Genomic DNA, 14621 nt, shown 5'->3' on the forward strand with positions numbered 1-14621 from the left:
AGGAAAATTGTAAGATGCGTGCATTTTCTTCTTATGTGGAATAGAGAAAGTTAACTTTGCCCTAGTTTTTATTTATTTAATTTTTTACCAGGTGTCTGAGTCATGACTGGGGTACTTACTCCTCTGGTAGCAGGTAGGGGTCCAGCACCGGTGGACTGGGGGAAGACATCTTACTCAGCGCCATGATGTGTTCAAAGGTGATGTCAGTTTGGGTGCCTGTGTCCACCAGCTGCGACTCTGCAGTTGGGGTGTACATTTTGGTCCGAGGCGTCCTCCTCAGTACCTGTACCACAATGGGCTCCTTGGCTGTCTTGAAAGCTTCCACCGCCTGGTCATGAGTTGCTCTGGATAAATCTTTGCCGTTCACCTGTGGACACATGCGGTGGGGGGGACACGGTTAGAATAAAGCAGCAAGTGGGAAGACTTGTGTGCTGGAAGAGCTTTTGGGTGAAAGCAGCCAGAGGAAAGGCACAATGCCGGGCGAGCTAGGAAGCTTGCACTCTCGATGCTCTGGCTTTCTGGAGGTGTGGTAGGAAGGGGGCAGGATGGGAGGCCTACAGATCTGGTATTAAATCATAAGTCTCACAGTGGGAATGTCTTGGCTTCTTACCAGGAGGTCTTTAATGCAGTTTTACCATTTGCTAATTTTACCTGTAAAAAGAAAGGAGCTGCCTGAGGCTCTTTTTTTTTTTTTTTAATCAGGCAGTGATAGCTTAACTAGAAATTAATTACATTGTCCTATTTCCATAGCGTGTCTTTTTTTTTTTCCAGTTTGTGTTAGGAGATACTTGTCTTCCTTTTATGAAAATACCAAATTTCTTTTTAGGAACAATTTGTTTGCTTTTCCTTTAAAGAGTCCACTGAAAAAGCCAGTATAGGTTGTAGGTGGAGACGCCACATATGGAGAAGAAACTCCAAAGAGCAATGGTTGGGAAAACAATAGCTTAATTACTGCTTCATTTCCTGTTGTCTATAGCGCTTTGCGTCTGCGGCAGCTCCAGTGGCTATGCTTACTGAATGGCTGTCTATTGTATAACTCCGAGGAAGACATTTCTCCGTGGGTCTCTCTTCCTTGCTTTGGCAAATGGGAAGGGCCAAAGGTATGTTGACCTCCCTTCTCATAGCCTCTAAGCCTGTGTGAAGACCTGGGGCTACCTGGTGACTGAGAATGGTGGAGGCCAATGGTACCATTGGAAATAATTGCCACAGCTCTATTTTTAGAACAGAGAATGCCGGATAAAATGAACTTAGAGGGACTGGGAATATGGCCTAGTGGTAAAGTGCTCGCCTTGTATACATGAAGCCCTGGGTTCAATTCCTCAGCACCACATATACAGAAAAAGCCAGAAGTGGTGCGGTGAGTCAAGTGTTAGAGTGCTAGCCTTGAGCAAAAAGAAGCCAGCGACAGTGCTCAGACCCTGAGTTCAAGCCCCAGGACTGGCAAAAAAACCACACTAACAACAACAACAACAATAACAAAATGAACTTAGAACCTTATTTCTAGAAAATAAGTCATTCAAACAATCTGGAATCCAGCCATTTAATTTACCCTCCTATGTAGCTTGGCATAATGCCCAGCTATGAGTTGAGAAAGGGGTTCTCAAACTATTCAGCCAGCGCTGACCTCAAACTTCAATCCTCTCAATCTCAGCCTCCCACCCAGGAAGCTAGTGTGGGCCACCAGTGCCTGGCATGATGTCTTTATATTTATTTGTTTATTTATTTTTGTGTGTGCTGATACTGGGGCTTGAACTCAGATCTCGGGTGCTATCCCTTAGCTTTTTCACTCAAGGCTTGTGCTTTACCACTTGAGCCACAGCTCTGCACCTTCTGCCCAGGCTGGTTCTGAATCACAAACCTCTTCTCAGTTCTCAGCCTCCTGAGTACCTAGGATTATAGGTGTGAACCACCAATGCCCAACTGAACTCTTTATTCTTAAAGCTCAGGAAAGAGTGGCCAAAGACATGAACTTTGAGAGCTAGCCAGAGTTGCAATCCTAGCTTTGGGAATTTATCTTCTTGGAGTCTTATTTCTTCGTTGCAAATTCAATACAATTACAGTGTGATGCTTCTTAGGGTTATTGCCAAGTTTCAGTAGGATAATGTACTGCTAGTTCCTATCGTGCCAATAATAACTATGATACCAGTGAGTTTATACCAGAATAGTTACATTTTCTCGTGAGACAATCAATCTAGGAATCAAAGCCCTGGGAAACTGGTTTACCCAAAGACTTCACTCTCCTGCCCAACTGTGTTCCCAAGCTCCCAATGTATGCATGAATATTTTTCAATCTCTAACTTGGGAGTTTCAGGGGTGGAGAGTAGGGCTCATAACAGATCACTTATACAGGTCTTGACCCCTGCCATGCAAGCTTCTTGACAAGGCATTTTAGGGATCATTACATCCTCTTAAAAGACGATCTGACAAGGCGGGAGTTTACTGTCCTAGACGATCCATTTTTTGCAGCCAAATTTGTTTTGAATTACCTTGCGCACATAACACTTATTACACTGTCATCTCAGAATCACATCGCTGAGAGACTTAGCGAGGTGATGACTCTGGTGCACGCTGGCAGCCAAGCGAGAATGACAACCTTTATGCTCGGGATTAGCATTACATCTACATTACCCCAAACGATGCTGATGATGACTGCGATTATAGGCGGGATGCACAGCCAATGACGTTTGGCCCCGGTCAAATTAAATATCATTAACTCGCCCAATTGAGCAGATTGCCTTTAAAACAGTTTATGTAGCTCTAAAACCAAGTAAATGGAATGTTTTGGAAGAAGAAGTGCTGATTGCAAAGTTTATCTTTATTATAAATTAAATGCCTAAGTTATTCACCTAAGGCTGTGGCTGGTCCCCTGGGACTGAGGTGCAATTATGTTGAAAATCCAATCAGTGAGACTCCACTCAAACAACACCTCGCCAATAGGACACGACACTAAGGGACCTTCAAGAAGTTCTTTAGTGTAAGGTCTCCTGCGACAAGACAGGCAATTATGCTGAGGGCTTGGAAGGATGCTTCGTGGCCCCACCTAGCCTGGGGAGTATTGCATTGCTCTCTGGCACTGTGGCTGTCTTTTCTACTGTCACTCTTGAGAACAAATACCAAGCTGGTGGAACTTCCACAGGGGGCGATCCGCCCAGCTATTGCTCAGGCCTTTGCTCATTTCACTAGCATCTGGGAAGTTATTAGGTGAGATAGGTTTTCTTTCTGGCTGCTTAGAGTGGCCCTGGAGATATTTCTAAGGGGGGAAACGAGGCCACAAGATACAGAGGACGCTTTCAGGAATGGCTAGAAAAATGGAGGAGAGGATGAGCATTTCACTGAGACAATGTGTTGAGCCATCTGATTCAGCAGAAGAGGCAGACAGAGTTTAGAAATTACATGTGCAGTCACTGGCCCTAGGAGCCAGAAAGAGGCTTGATTGTCCGGGTCTCTCTAGAAATACCACCGGTTACTGCTGGCATATTGTGTGCCCTTTAGGAGCCCAGGCAGCTCTCAAAAGTTTCCAACTACTTAATTGAAAGCATTTCAGGATATTTAAAAACTATAACATTTGCAAGATACAGGCAACCCTCACCTTTCAACTTAGAAAAGAAGTATTTATGGGGCAACATGGAGGGAGTCTCAGGATGGGCCCCTCACAATCTCCTCTCTTTCTATTACACATACAAACCACACGTCAGTATAAAATGCTAATGCAATTTTAAGTTCAGCCCACTATAAATTGTGCTCCTGGCTAATACCCAACTTTTATAGGGATCATTTAATTAAATCCAGGGGCAGTGATTTCATTTTGTAAAATATCACACCTGTGTTTTTCAAAGTAATTAAAATGTAAGATTCTACTGGAAGCAAGAAATGATAATAAACCACTGAGACAAAAAGTAAAAGGTTTCAAGCTATGATTTAAGTCAGGCAAAAAAAAAACCCCACGTTTTCTTATTCAGGAAATTTCTGGATCTCCTAATTGTTATCAAATTTATGGTCTGCTCTAGGGTTTGGTGAAGCGTGAAAATGGCATATGCAAAAGGTGGGCATTTGGGCAGCTATGAAAGAAACTGAGTCTTGACCGAAGGGTGTTCATATGACACAGGTTGTGAATGAAGATACGAACCAGAGCTGTATGACTTCCAACACTGTGTTGTAACTACTGGGCCAGAGGGCTGTGCCGTGTGGACATCAAAGCAACAGGAGGTTTATGTGTTAGCAGGTGATTATGCTGAGCTGTAGGGGTGAGGGTTTGGTGAGGAGGGACCGCCATTAGCAATAGGGAAAGGAGAAATGGGCTCTGGACAAGCAACTGACCTCCAGGGAAAGGAATACAAGGACTCACTAAGGACGATGTGGCTTGTCTGGGTCTGGGAGCAGACGCCTGGGTTCAGGGGCCAGGTCTACTGGCCATTCCCAGGAACTTGCAATGGCATTGTATTTGATATGCAGAGAAACATTAACTTTGGGAATTGGCTGGCCTACCCCTTCCTCCTCAATTTTAGAGGACCTGAGAGAATTTGATGATCTTTGTCAATTCCTTTCTTACTAAACTGTCTTGTCAAATTTCAGATTTCCACCTCTTTGTCTCAGAATGTCCTATAGGCCTTTTGTGAGCTCTTCTGAGCTCTTCTCATGCAACACCAATTAGTTTAGTGCATTGAGGGCAAAACGATGCCAGTCAAGCTGGGTGCTGGTGGCTCACGCCTATAATCCTAGCTACTCGGGAGGCGAAGATGTGAGGATCTCCATTTGAATCCAGCCTGGGCAGGAAGTCTGTGAGATTTCTTACCTACAATTAACCACCAAAAAGCCAGAAATGGCAGTGTGGTTCAAGTGGTAGAATGACAACCTTGAGTGAAAAAAAAAGCCAAGGCCTTGAGTTCAAACCTCAAAACTGGCCGCGTGTGCACATGCACACACACACACACACACACACACACACACACACACACACTTATGCCAGTACTTTGCTAAACCTGAAAGCAATCAACATCACACACTTCTGGAAACCCCTGAATACTGAAGCGAAGCAGGTCCCAGAAAGCAAATAAAAAGTGCTTAGTGCACGTAATGTCCGAGTCTTCATTTACTCCTGCTAACAAGATAATGAAATTTCCTAACTATCTTTAAACAACTCAAAGGTCAAGGAACAAACCAAAGAAATGCCAGGAAAATAATCACTGCAAATAGAATTTCCTGGCTTTTGGTGATTTGTGTCTCAACATTTCTAGCATAACTTGAAGAAAGAGCAGTTTGAGGTCCTCCTCATTCTTGTTTTGTTTGCTATTGAAAATTATGGTATGTTTCACTTAGAGCCAATTTTGGCTCCTACGCAGTCACTAGTTCACGTGCAGTTTACTGATCATGACATCCAACAGGAGCCACAGAAGCAGTGAAGAAATGCTGTGCATATTAAACCATGCTCTTAGCAGCACATGTGTGCATGCATTCACGCGCACACACACACGCATATGCAGAAACCAACACTTGAACACTGGAAGAGCAGGCTACTTTTAAGTGATTGTTTTAGTTTTTCCATAGTCAGTGTTTGAAGTTAATTATGATAGATCTCACATACCTTAAATTTCCTAAATAGCACTTAAAAAATTCCATACACTGAATAAATGAACAAAAATATGGCCAGAATTTGAAATGTCCTTTTAAAGACGGAACCACCCTAATGACAGGACAGGAATCTAGTTTTTGCTTCTCTGCTTACATAATGATGCATGAGATTCTGGGGATTTTCTCTCTGCACCAGGCACTATGCTCAAACACTGGACATGGGTGCCCACTCATTTAATTATTGTGGTAGTCACTATTGGAATTACTACATACCTCATGGTAAGAAAAGTCAGAATTAGGATCTGCTCCCCCCCACCTCCTGGGAGTAGGTCTGATGAGGAAGACAGATGAATAATCCAGCAAGACAGAAGGAGAACTTGGCATGGGTACATGGGTAAAGGATTCAGGGGTACAGGAGCAGGTATTGATCAGAAGGAAAGACCATGAGGAAGAGATATGGAACACAAACCGGGAAAGGAAGCAAGATTTTTGAGGAGGGAAAAAAAGAGAATATTGTAGCCAAGGTTGTTGCAATCATGTCAAAGGGCCTGTGGCAGGAAAACAAAAACCCGTCCCAGGAGGGTCAGGATGGGTAGAGTACAAAGTGGTGTGTTCTCTTATCTCCAGTTAAAAGCCTGACTGATAGACAGGTCACATGGGCCCTTGAAAAGCTATAGATAAGACTTTGCTTTTTAAAAGTTATTATTTTACTACATATGTTTATATCACCTGCAAAATCAGGACTGAAATGATTTGCCCTCTTGGCTTTCACAGGCACTTTGAAGTAAAACCACATTATAATTATTGATCATTGCCTTTTTTTGTGTGTGACTGATTTCTGGACAATAAGAATGGCAACATAATGATATATTTTAGTAACAAAGAACATCTTGGCATGTAGGAGACCTCTGTAATGTTTGTAGAACTTGGCAGAAATAAAAACACTAGAGATGTTTGAGGAAAGTATGAAATAGGTTAAAAAAAAAGGCATGACAACTATTCACAATAGCCAACCCAGATGCCTTACTACAGATGAATAGATTAAAAAATGTGCTACCTATATACAATTTTACACTGCTATTACAAAGGATCACCTAATGACATTCGCTGGGAAAAGGATGGAACTAGAACAAATCATGTTGAGCAAGGTAAGCCAAGAACAGAGAGACAAATGGCGTATGGTCTCTCTGATATGCGGGTATTAGATTTAAAATGCAATGAGATAGAACAAAGTAGACAGGACTCAAGATACCAAAACACAGCAGAAACAAAAGAGGACAACTGTGGGAGAAAGGCACAAAATATCAAGATCCAAACACCCCTTATACTCAGGACCTGAGTCCATGCCCCAGGACTGGCAGCAAAAACAAAACAAATAAACCAAACACCCCTTAGAACCCCAAAGATAAGGAAAGAAAGGTCCTCATCTGAAAATGTCCTGTTATTTTTAGATGACTCCATAGTCCCTACCTCATATAATGGAGATACCCATACACACACACACACACACACACACACACACACACACACACACACACACACACACACACGAGTACACCCGAGGGAAGCTGGTAGGAGGGCACAGAATGAGTGGAAAGTGGGTGAAACTAATAATAATAATAATATAGCAGGTGGGCTCATCAGCTACATTGGACATTGATGAAAGTGATTTAAGCAACTCATGGGCAGGGATGAGAAGGAATGAGAGCGAAGGTGGGAACAGATGTTACTAAACAAAAGGAAAATAATGCACATATTACTCAAAATGGAACAAATTGTTTTATTGTTAAAGTTCAGAGACTTCATAAGCTATGTAGAGTGGTAATTTTCATTATTGTGAAGGTTTAAAATGTGTACAGTGAAATATATGTAGTAACTGAAACTCAATGCATAAAAAAATTAAAAAGTGGCAAGAGTAAGCGTATGTGCCTCAGGTAGTAGATGCTGGCCATCAAAATGGCATGGTAAACAAATAGTATACATCCATCTAAAAGGAAGCATGGGTTATTTTGGCCTTTGTGGCGACAATTCCACCATCACTTGCTCCAGCAATCGTACAATCTTGGAAGCTTGGCCTCGACCACAAACCTTTTCTACCTTGTGGACATGTGGTTAATTAAAACCTCCTGACTTGATTCTCCCCATGGTTTTGGTTCCATGAGGGCATCATTATCAGGGTACGGGGTCTTGTGAATCACTTCCCAGACTCTTGGGTCCAGCAGAGATACAGACATCTTGCCTGTGTTTAGATAACAGCACAGCCCTGGGTACCTTCCAGCGACCCCCTGCGATACTGATGGGGGTATGGCCCAGAGGAAGGCAAACCAATTCTGAACTATTTCCTTTGCAATTAAATGGCCAAGAAGTTCTAAAAATGAAGCCAAAGGGTTACTTCAGGACCTGAAGGAGAAGACAACCATTCACAGGGGCGCTTGTGTCACCTCAAACCCTATTCCAGAGACAAACCTGCAGCATTTTCTAAGATGATTGATTGGACATGGGTAGAATTTGCTAGAAACCTACCAGGAGGAAATCATCTGGGAAGGAGTTAATGAACCAAACAAAACACTTGATAATGCAATTAGAACATGTGGAAATGCAGGAGTTTCTAGAGAGAGAGGGAGGGGAGAGGGGAGGGGGGGAAACGTGTGCACATGAGCTGGATTATGTCAAATCTGAGGCTGGAGAAGGAATATAACCAGTGCGTTTAAAGAGTAGAGCTATCAGAGTATAGCGGGAGAGGATGGGAGTGACATTTGTAGTTTTTAATGTTTCAGCAAGGGGGCCCAACAGGGTGGAAACATGCTTACAGCTTTCTTTTTGCAAAGTGTAGTGTGTGCATCTGAGCAAAAACTGAGATTCCTGGCAGCAAAAAACATGGTTTCTAATCACACAGAATGGAGGCGAGAAGCCAGGGAGAACTTGAGGTGGTGCTCCAGTTGTTTTAGGCAGCAGCACCTCCAAACCAGTATGAAGCTGTCTTGAGCTTTGCTTTGAATCTGTGTCATCATGCCTGGAGAAGTGCTCACTGTAAGGCGCGTTCTGCAGCGGTGCCACACACTAAATGTGTCTAGGGGAAGTTCCTGCCCAGACACTTCCTTCTGCCAGCTGCTGCCTGAGACTTTACGTGCAAATGCTCTCTGCATAACAACACAGGCTGTCTTTTATTGGTATGAACTTGTAACTCTGAATGCGTGTTCTCTATGAACTCTCTCACTGGGGGATATGGTCACTATTTTTCCTTTGGATATACACCATGGAGTCATGTATGACCATCTGCATGGTGTGTGACACTTTCCTCTGGGTTAGCCAGAGCCCTCTGTGCCAAATTTGGGCTCACCTTCAGAAACCAAGCCTTCTCTAGGTAGGAGATGGCATCTGAGACATATAAGTGATAAAGCATTCCTTGTCAATTGCTTGTCGTGGACATCGAAAACCCCTGCCCAGGAGCCTTGTCTGGTGCGCACTGACAGCTCCTGGTTCTAGTGGGTCAGAACCATGACCAGTACCTCCAGCGCTTGGTACTAGCCACCCTCCATGTTGGCTCGGGGGCATTTCCATCTGTGTGATCACCAGATGAACGTTTCACTCCATCTCTAGGTAGCACACATTTTGGGGCCCATGACCGTGTTAGTTCTGTGATCTATGCAGTATGGCCCAGGCTGTTTTATGAATACCCTGTTGAACAAATATGTCCATCACTGTCTCTGCCTCTGTGGAAGAGGATTTGGCCTCCCACACATCTCCAGAAAGCTCCATTTCCCATGCTTCCTTTCAAGTACCTATGAATGTCCATGGAAGTTGGTCTTTCTGGATCCCATACTGAATTTTTCACGTGTTCCTTTGGAGATCTGTGAATCGTCATTTAGATCTGACTTTGGAAGCCTGTCTGTCTCTACCTCCTGAATTGCTAGCTTTTGTCTTTGCTTCCCAAAGCCTTGACTGATGTGATTATGCCAGCCTTTAGAGCTACGCCTATGCTTAGAGGAAGGGTCGAAAGTTCACAGGGCCTCTGAAGTATTTCTACAGTCTCTCAGTGGTACGGCCACAAGCCAAGCCCCCATCTTGAAGTAAGGAGACAGAGGGACGGGAGAACTTCCTAACTAGTCCATAAAACAAGGAGGTAGCTTTCTGCCTCTGTCCCAATATGTGGCTTGGAGCACACAGTAGGCCTCAGTAAATAAAATCCTAAGGTGAGCCAGAAACCATTGAAATCTCACCGTACCTGTGACATGACCTGCATTTCATAGGAGAGAACTGAGTACTGTTTCCTGCTAAGGTCTGTGAGCTATGCATAGCTGAACTCTGTAGGTTAGAAGCTTTCCTCTACTGCCACGCTTTATTTCTCACCACCCGTCTCCAGAATGGAAGCGCCATGGCAGCAGGGACTTCCCTTTCCATCAATCTGCGCGATGCCACAGCCCCGGAAGGAGGCATCCTCCTCCGGTGTGAGCTGCATGAACCTGCCTACACACGGCTGCAGCACTCCATGTCATGATCCCATCTCTGCCACTTCCCAGCTGTGGGACCCCAGGCAACTCAGGCCCCTTCTCTCAACTTCAGTTGGCCCTTCAACAAACAGGAAGTAACAAGAGTCCCAAGGGTGTGTGAGAATGACACAGTATTTCTGCCTGTGACATAAAGTATGAGCCTGACAAACACCACTGCACAACTGTGTGTCATCCTTTTGAAGAGGATGACAAACTGATCACTGGACACCTTCACCCTGGGTCTTGACTGGTAATTCCAAGACAAAGAACCCAAGGCAAGACTCTCCTCTAGATGTTTCTTAACCTTGGTTGGAAGGGAACAGGGTTGAGAAGCGGGTGTTTTCTTCTTGCTCTCTTGCTCTGGGCACATAGGCACTTCCTCTCAGATTTCAGCCCATACAGGAGCTTGCACACAAAGTTCAAGTTTATTTAACTGGGAAGGGAGAGGTTAAACAGACACAAGGAACAACTCAGACTTCAAATACAGGAAGGGGTTCTCAGCTACCCAAGAACAAATCTTACAGTTGGAAAAGGATCAAAGCAAGGGGAATGGGGCTCACTTGTTAACAAGAACGTATGGATGTTTCTTTAATGGGTAGCATGCTCCTTGCATGCATTGCAAGTTTGGTAGGGCGGTCCTTGCAGGACTGAACAAGTGTGCCATGATACAGAAGTGAAGTCCCATTGTGACTGGGGGGGTGTTGAGGGGGGGTGGTTGTCAGTGCTTTCCAGCTCCTGATGTGGACTGAAATACTGCTACAAAGGAGAGTCATTTCTCTTTATGTTCTGTTCTAGAGACTCCCTAAATAGAAAACATCTGCTTGATAAAGCAAAATTGGTTTGTAACCTTGAGAGTTTTTCTTTTTATTAAGATGCATGTCATTTATAACTACTGACACTTCAGTGGGAGAGGGGAATAATTGATTGCCACGTATGGCAAAACAGGAATACATCCGTGTTACAGTAATTTGCTTAACATGCTGAGAGAAAACTGTGATTTTCCCAGACGTCTGACAAATTAGCTCTGTTTTCATTGGTTTAAGACTGTGAATAGTAACTCTTTGTCCATGTTATTTGGTTCTTGTTTTGGCTCTAGACTTCTTTGGAGAGAAGCATGCAAATGCAGGAGCTCTCTCTCTCTCTCTCTGTGTGTGTGTGTGTGTGTGTGTACAACATCACCAGCCCTGGCTGCAGTCTTACAGATGTCTTACAACAAATGCTACAACTTGAGAGACTCCTCTTGCTCATAAAGAATGCTTTATACAAAGAAAGGAAAAGTAAAGCAACATTCTGTACTTTTCAAAAGTATTTATAGGCAGCCAATCTCCTCTCCCATGTTTAATTTACTTCCCTGCAGAATTTGGGGGAGAGAAAGAGGCTTTTAATATATCTCCTTGCATCTCTTAATATTTTTAACATAAATAAGTTAACATTTTTCTTAGATATAGATTTTATAGCTATAAAGCACACAACAATAACTACTCCAAACCCTCTTTTGAGAAAATGGACACTACCCATGTACCAACACTGTATCCATGGTCAACTTGCTTGAGAAGCTTACACTGAGATGTCCACAGTCAACAGCAAAGAGAGTGAAGTGGTGCTCAGAAGGCTCTGCTCTATTTAGTGTCAAGGGTTATTGCGAAACCACCATGTTATATACTCACTGTCCTCAATGTGATTGAAAATACCAGTGCAAGGGACAGAACAGAGCAGGTAGAAACAGCTCCCGCCACATAGCAGAGCTTGGCACGTGCATGCCCTTGACCTGGAGGAGATGGTCTTTGCAGGAAATGGTACGAAAAGTCCATTTATATAAAAAGTGAATCTAGATTGTCTGGCCAAAATGCCTGGCAGGAGTGCCCCAAAGTAGAAAGGATTTCTTTAGCTTATCGTTTCAGAGGCATCCAGCCTAACAGGGTACAATGGAGCAGAAGAATTTACATCATGGTAGCTTGGAAGTGACAGTACGTCTGTCCTTTTTCTCCTCTTGGTTCATTTAGGCTCTTAACCTATAGGATTGTGCAGCCCACATTCAGGGCATGTGCTGCCTGCTTAGTTATATTCTCTGTAAACATCATCACAGACACACTTAGAGATGTGCCTTACTAGTATCCTAGGCACCTTTTTTTTTTTTTTTGGTCAGTTGTGGGGCTTGAACTCAGGGCCTGGGCGCTATCCCTGAGCTCTTTTGCTTAAGGCTAGCGTTCTACTAGTTTGAGCCACAGCGCCACTTCTAGTGTTTGAATGGTTAATTGGAAATAAGAGTCTCATGGGGACTTTTCTGCCCAACTTGGCTTTGGATTGTGATCCTCAGAGCTCAGCCTCCTGAGTAGCTAGGATTATAGGCATGAGCCACTGGCGCCCAGCTACCTAGGCACTTCTTAATCCAATCAAGTTGACACATAAGAGTAACCAGCTCAGGTTTACCCATTGTCAACTCAAACACATCTCCTTAAACCATAGCATTCCATCCATGCCATGGCTCCCCCACCCCAACTTGTTCTTCCATGTATATCTCTAAGGAGTGTCCATAGTCTTAACAACTCTAACAGTGTTCAAACTCTCCTATGAGAACCATGGTCAACTTTCAGTTGTCAACACTTGTAAAATAGAAAACTAGTTACAGCCAGGCACTGGTGGCTCATGCCTGTAATCCTAGCTACTCAGGAAGCTGAGATCTGAGGATCGCAGTTCAAAGCCAGCCTGGGCAGGAAAGTCCATGAGACTCTTATCTCCAATTAACCATCAGAAAACTGGAAGTGGTGAGGTGGCTCAATTGGTAGAGCACTAGCCTTGAGCTGAAGAGCTCAGGGACAGTGCCTAGGCCCAGAGTTCAAGTCCCACGACTGAAAAGAAGAAAAAAACTAGTTACACATTTCCAGTACACAATGGCACAGAGTAAACATGCCATTTTGAAAGGGAAGATTGGATGCACAGAGAGGGGAGATAGGACCGAGGCAAAGCCAAAACTAAAACCCAGCAGGGATCACATTGGTTCATATGGCTCTGTACCCAATTGTTGGAGGCAAAAAGCTAAAAAGCAGCTAGCAACAACCATGCCATAGCCTGAATGCAGGGTTTCCTTAAAACTTCCACTGCCAGATTGATTAGTCGATCACCTTTAACTCAGCTTCACACAAAGTCTTAGGGCACAAACGAAATGAAGGCAAATGCTCTGCGGGAATGTAACACAGATGATCTTTAGTCTAATTCCCCACACAGTTCTTGATCCTTTCTGAAACCTCATGATCCCATTCTGACTTCCTGATATGCAGATCATAAAATACATAAGAAAAGGTGAAAATGTGAAGTCAGAGAACAGCTTTTAACCCTAGTGTTAGAAAGAGAGGGAGATGAGGTGAACACCTGTGCACTGGGGGAGAAGGGTGTGGCAAGGTAAGACTTATTGACTTGGGGAGCAACTCTGCAATATCTTCTCAAATGTTCATGCTCTAACCCAACACATCTTCTCAAAGCATATCCCAAGAGAATTATTAAAGGCTGGTCAAGGATGTTGCTTAGTTGACAGAGCCAATTAAACTACAACCAGAAGGGCTTCAGAAATTGGGTGTATAAACAGTCAACAACTTGTATGGTCACACATACAGCTCATCATCAGAGAAAGGTTCCAGCTCAAACTCATTTCCCACACAATTCTGTAAATTAGGGTACATGTGGATAACAACGTATTTAAGAAGAAATCCTCTTCTGGCAGGAGAACTCTGCCTATTGCTGCTCATATTATTGGGAATTCCTTTAATTAGATTACTTTCCTGCTTACTGTTGAGAAAGGAATGTCATATTCATTAAAGTAGGACAAAGCGTGATTTAAGAGGATAATAAAATAATTTTAGATACTCGGGTGATTTGATGAAAGAAATAGTAACACATGCATACACATACATATAATTATATCCCCCTCCACTCCCCTGTGGCCCTGGGGCTTGAACTCAGAGGCTGGGTACTGTCCCTGAGCTTTTATGCTAAAGGCTAACATTCTACCACACGAACCACAGTTCCACAGATTTTTCCTGCCAGGGCTGGCTTATACGGCAATCCTTAAATCTCAGCCTCCTAAATCGCTAAGATTATGGGCATGGGCCACTGGTGCCTGGCTGATAATTAAGTTTTATAGGCAGAGATTCAATAACCTACAATTTTTCCATTTGTAAACTAGATATTACAGAACAATTCACTTGAAGAAAGTTCTCAAGCAAAATAAAGCAACTTTTTCCTTGGTATTAACAGACGGTTCAAATTTTCTAAGAAGTTGCTTATACAGTCAGACTTTAGAAAACCCTCCAGAAAGTTTAGGTAAATGAAAAGCCCTGTTTCTTACAGGGTATTTGGCATAACTGTGAATACAGGACCCCCAGGGCACATACCCCACACTCCCAGGAGTAGAGGCTGGTGGACCAATCGGTGGCATGGGGGTGCGGGGAGGGGTGATCAGAGGCAGAGCCTCTCCCAAGTTCAGAAGTGCACAACACCCAACTGGTCCAGAACCACACTTTGAGGACTAGCAACTTAAGAAACTTCTAGAGATAATCTTAACGCATT

At 43.6% G+C, this 14621-nt stretch overlaps 1 protein-coding gene across 2 annotated transcripts in view; it reads right to left on the bottom strand.

The window, feature by feature from the left end:
- The window catches only part of Pdzrn3 (PDZ domain containing ring finger 3), a 203002-nt gene that overhangs the window by 19140 nt on the left and 169241 nt on the right, over nucleotides 1–14621 (bottom strand). For both annotated transcript variants that reach the window (XM_048356167.1, XM_048356168.1), the window contains one exon: nucleotides 120–367. In XM_048356167.1, coding sequence (XP_048212124.1) covers nucleotides 120–367 — 248 coding nt within the window. The remainder of the gene's footprint in view (nucleotides 1–119; nucleotides 368–14621) is intronic.

Source organism: Perognathus longimembris, chromosome 10 (assembly GCF_023159225.1).
Source record: "Perognathus longimembris pacificus isolate PPM17 chromosome 10, ASM2315922v1, whole genome shotgun sequence".
Taxonomy (NCBI): domain Eukaryota; kingdom Metazoa; phylum Chordata; class Mammalia; order Rodentia; family Heteromyidae; genus Perognathus; species Perognathus longimembris.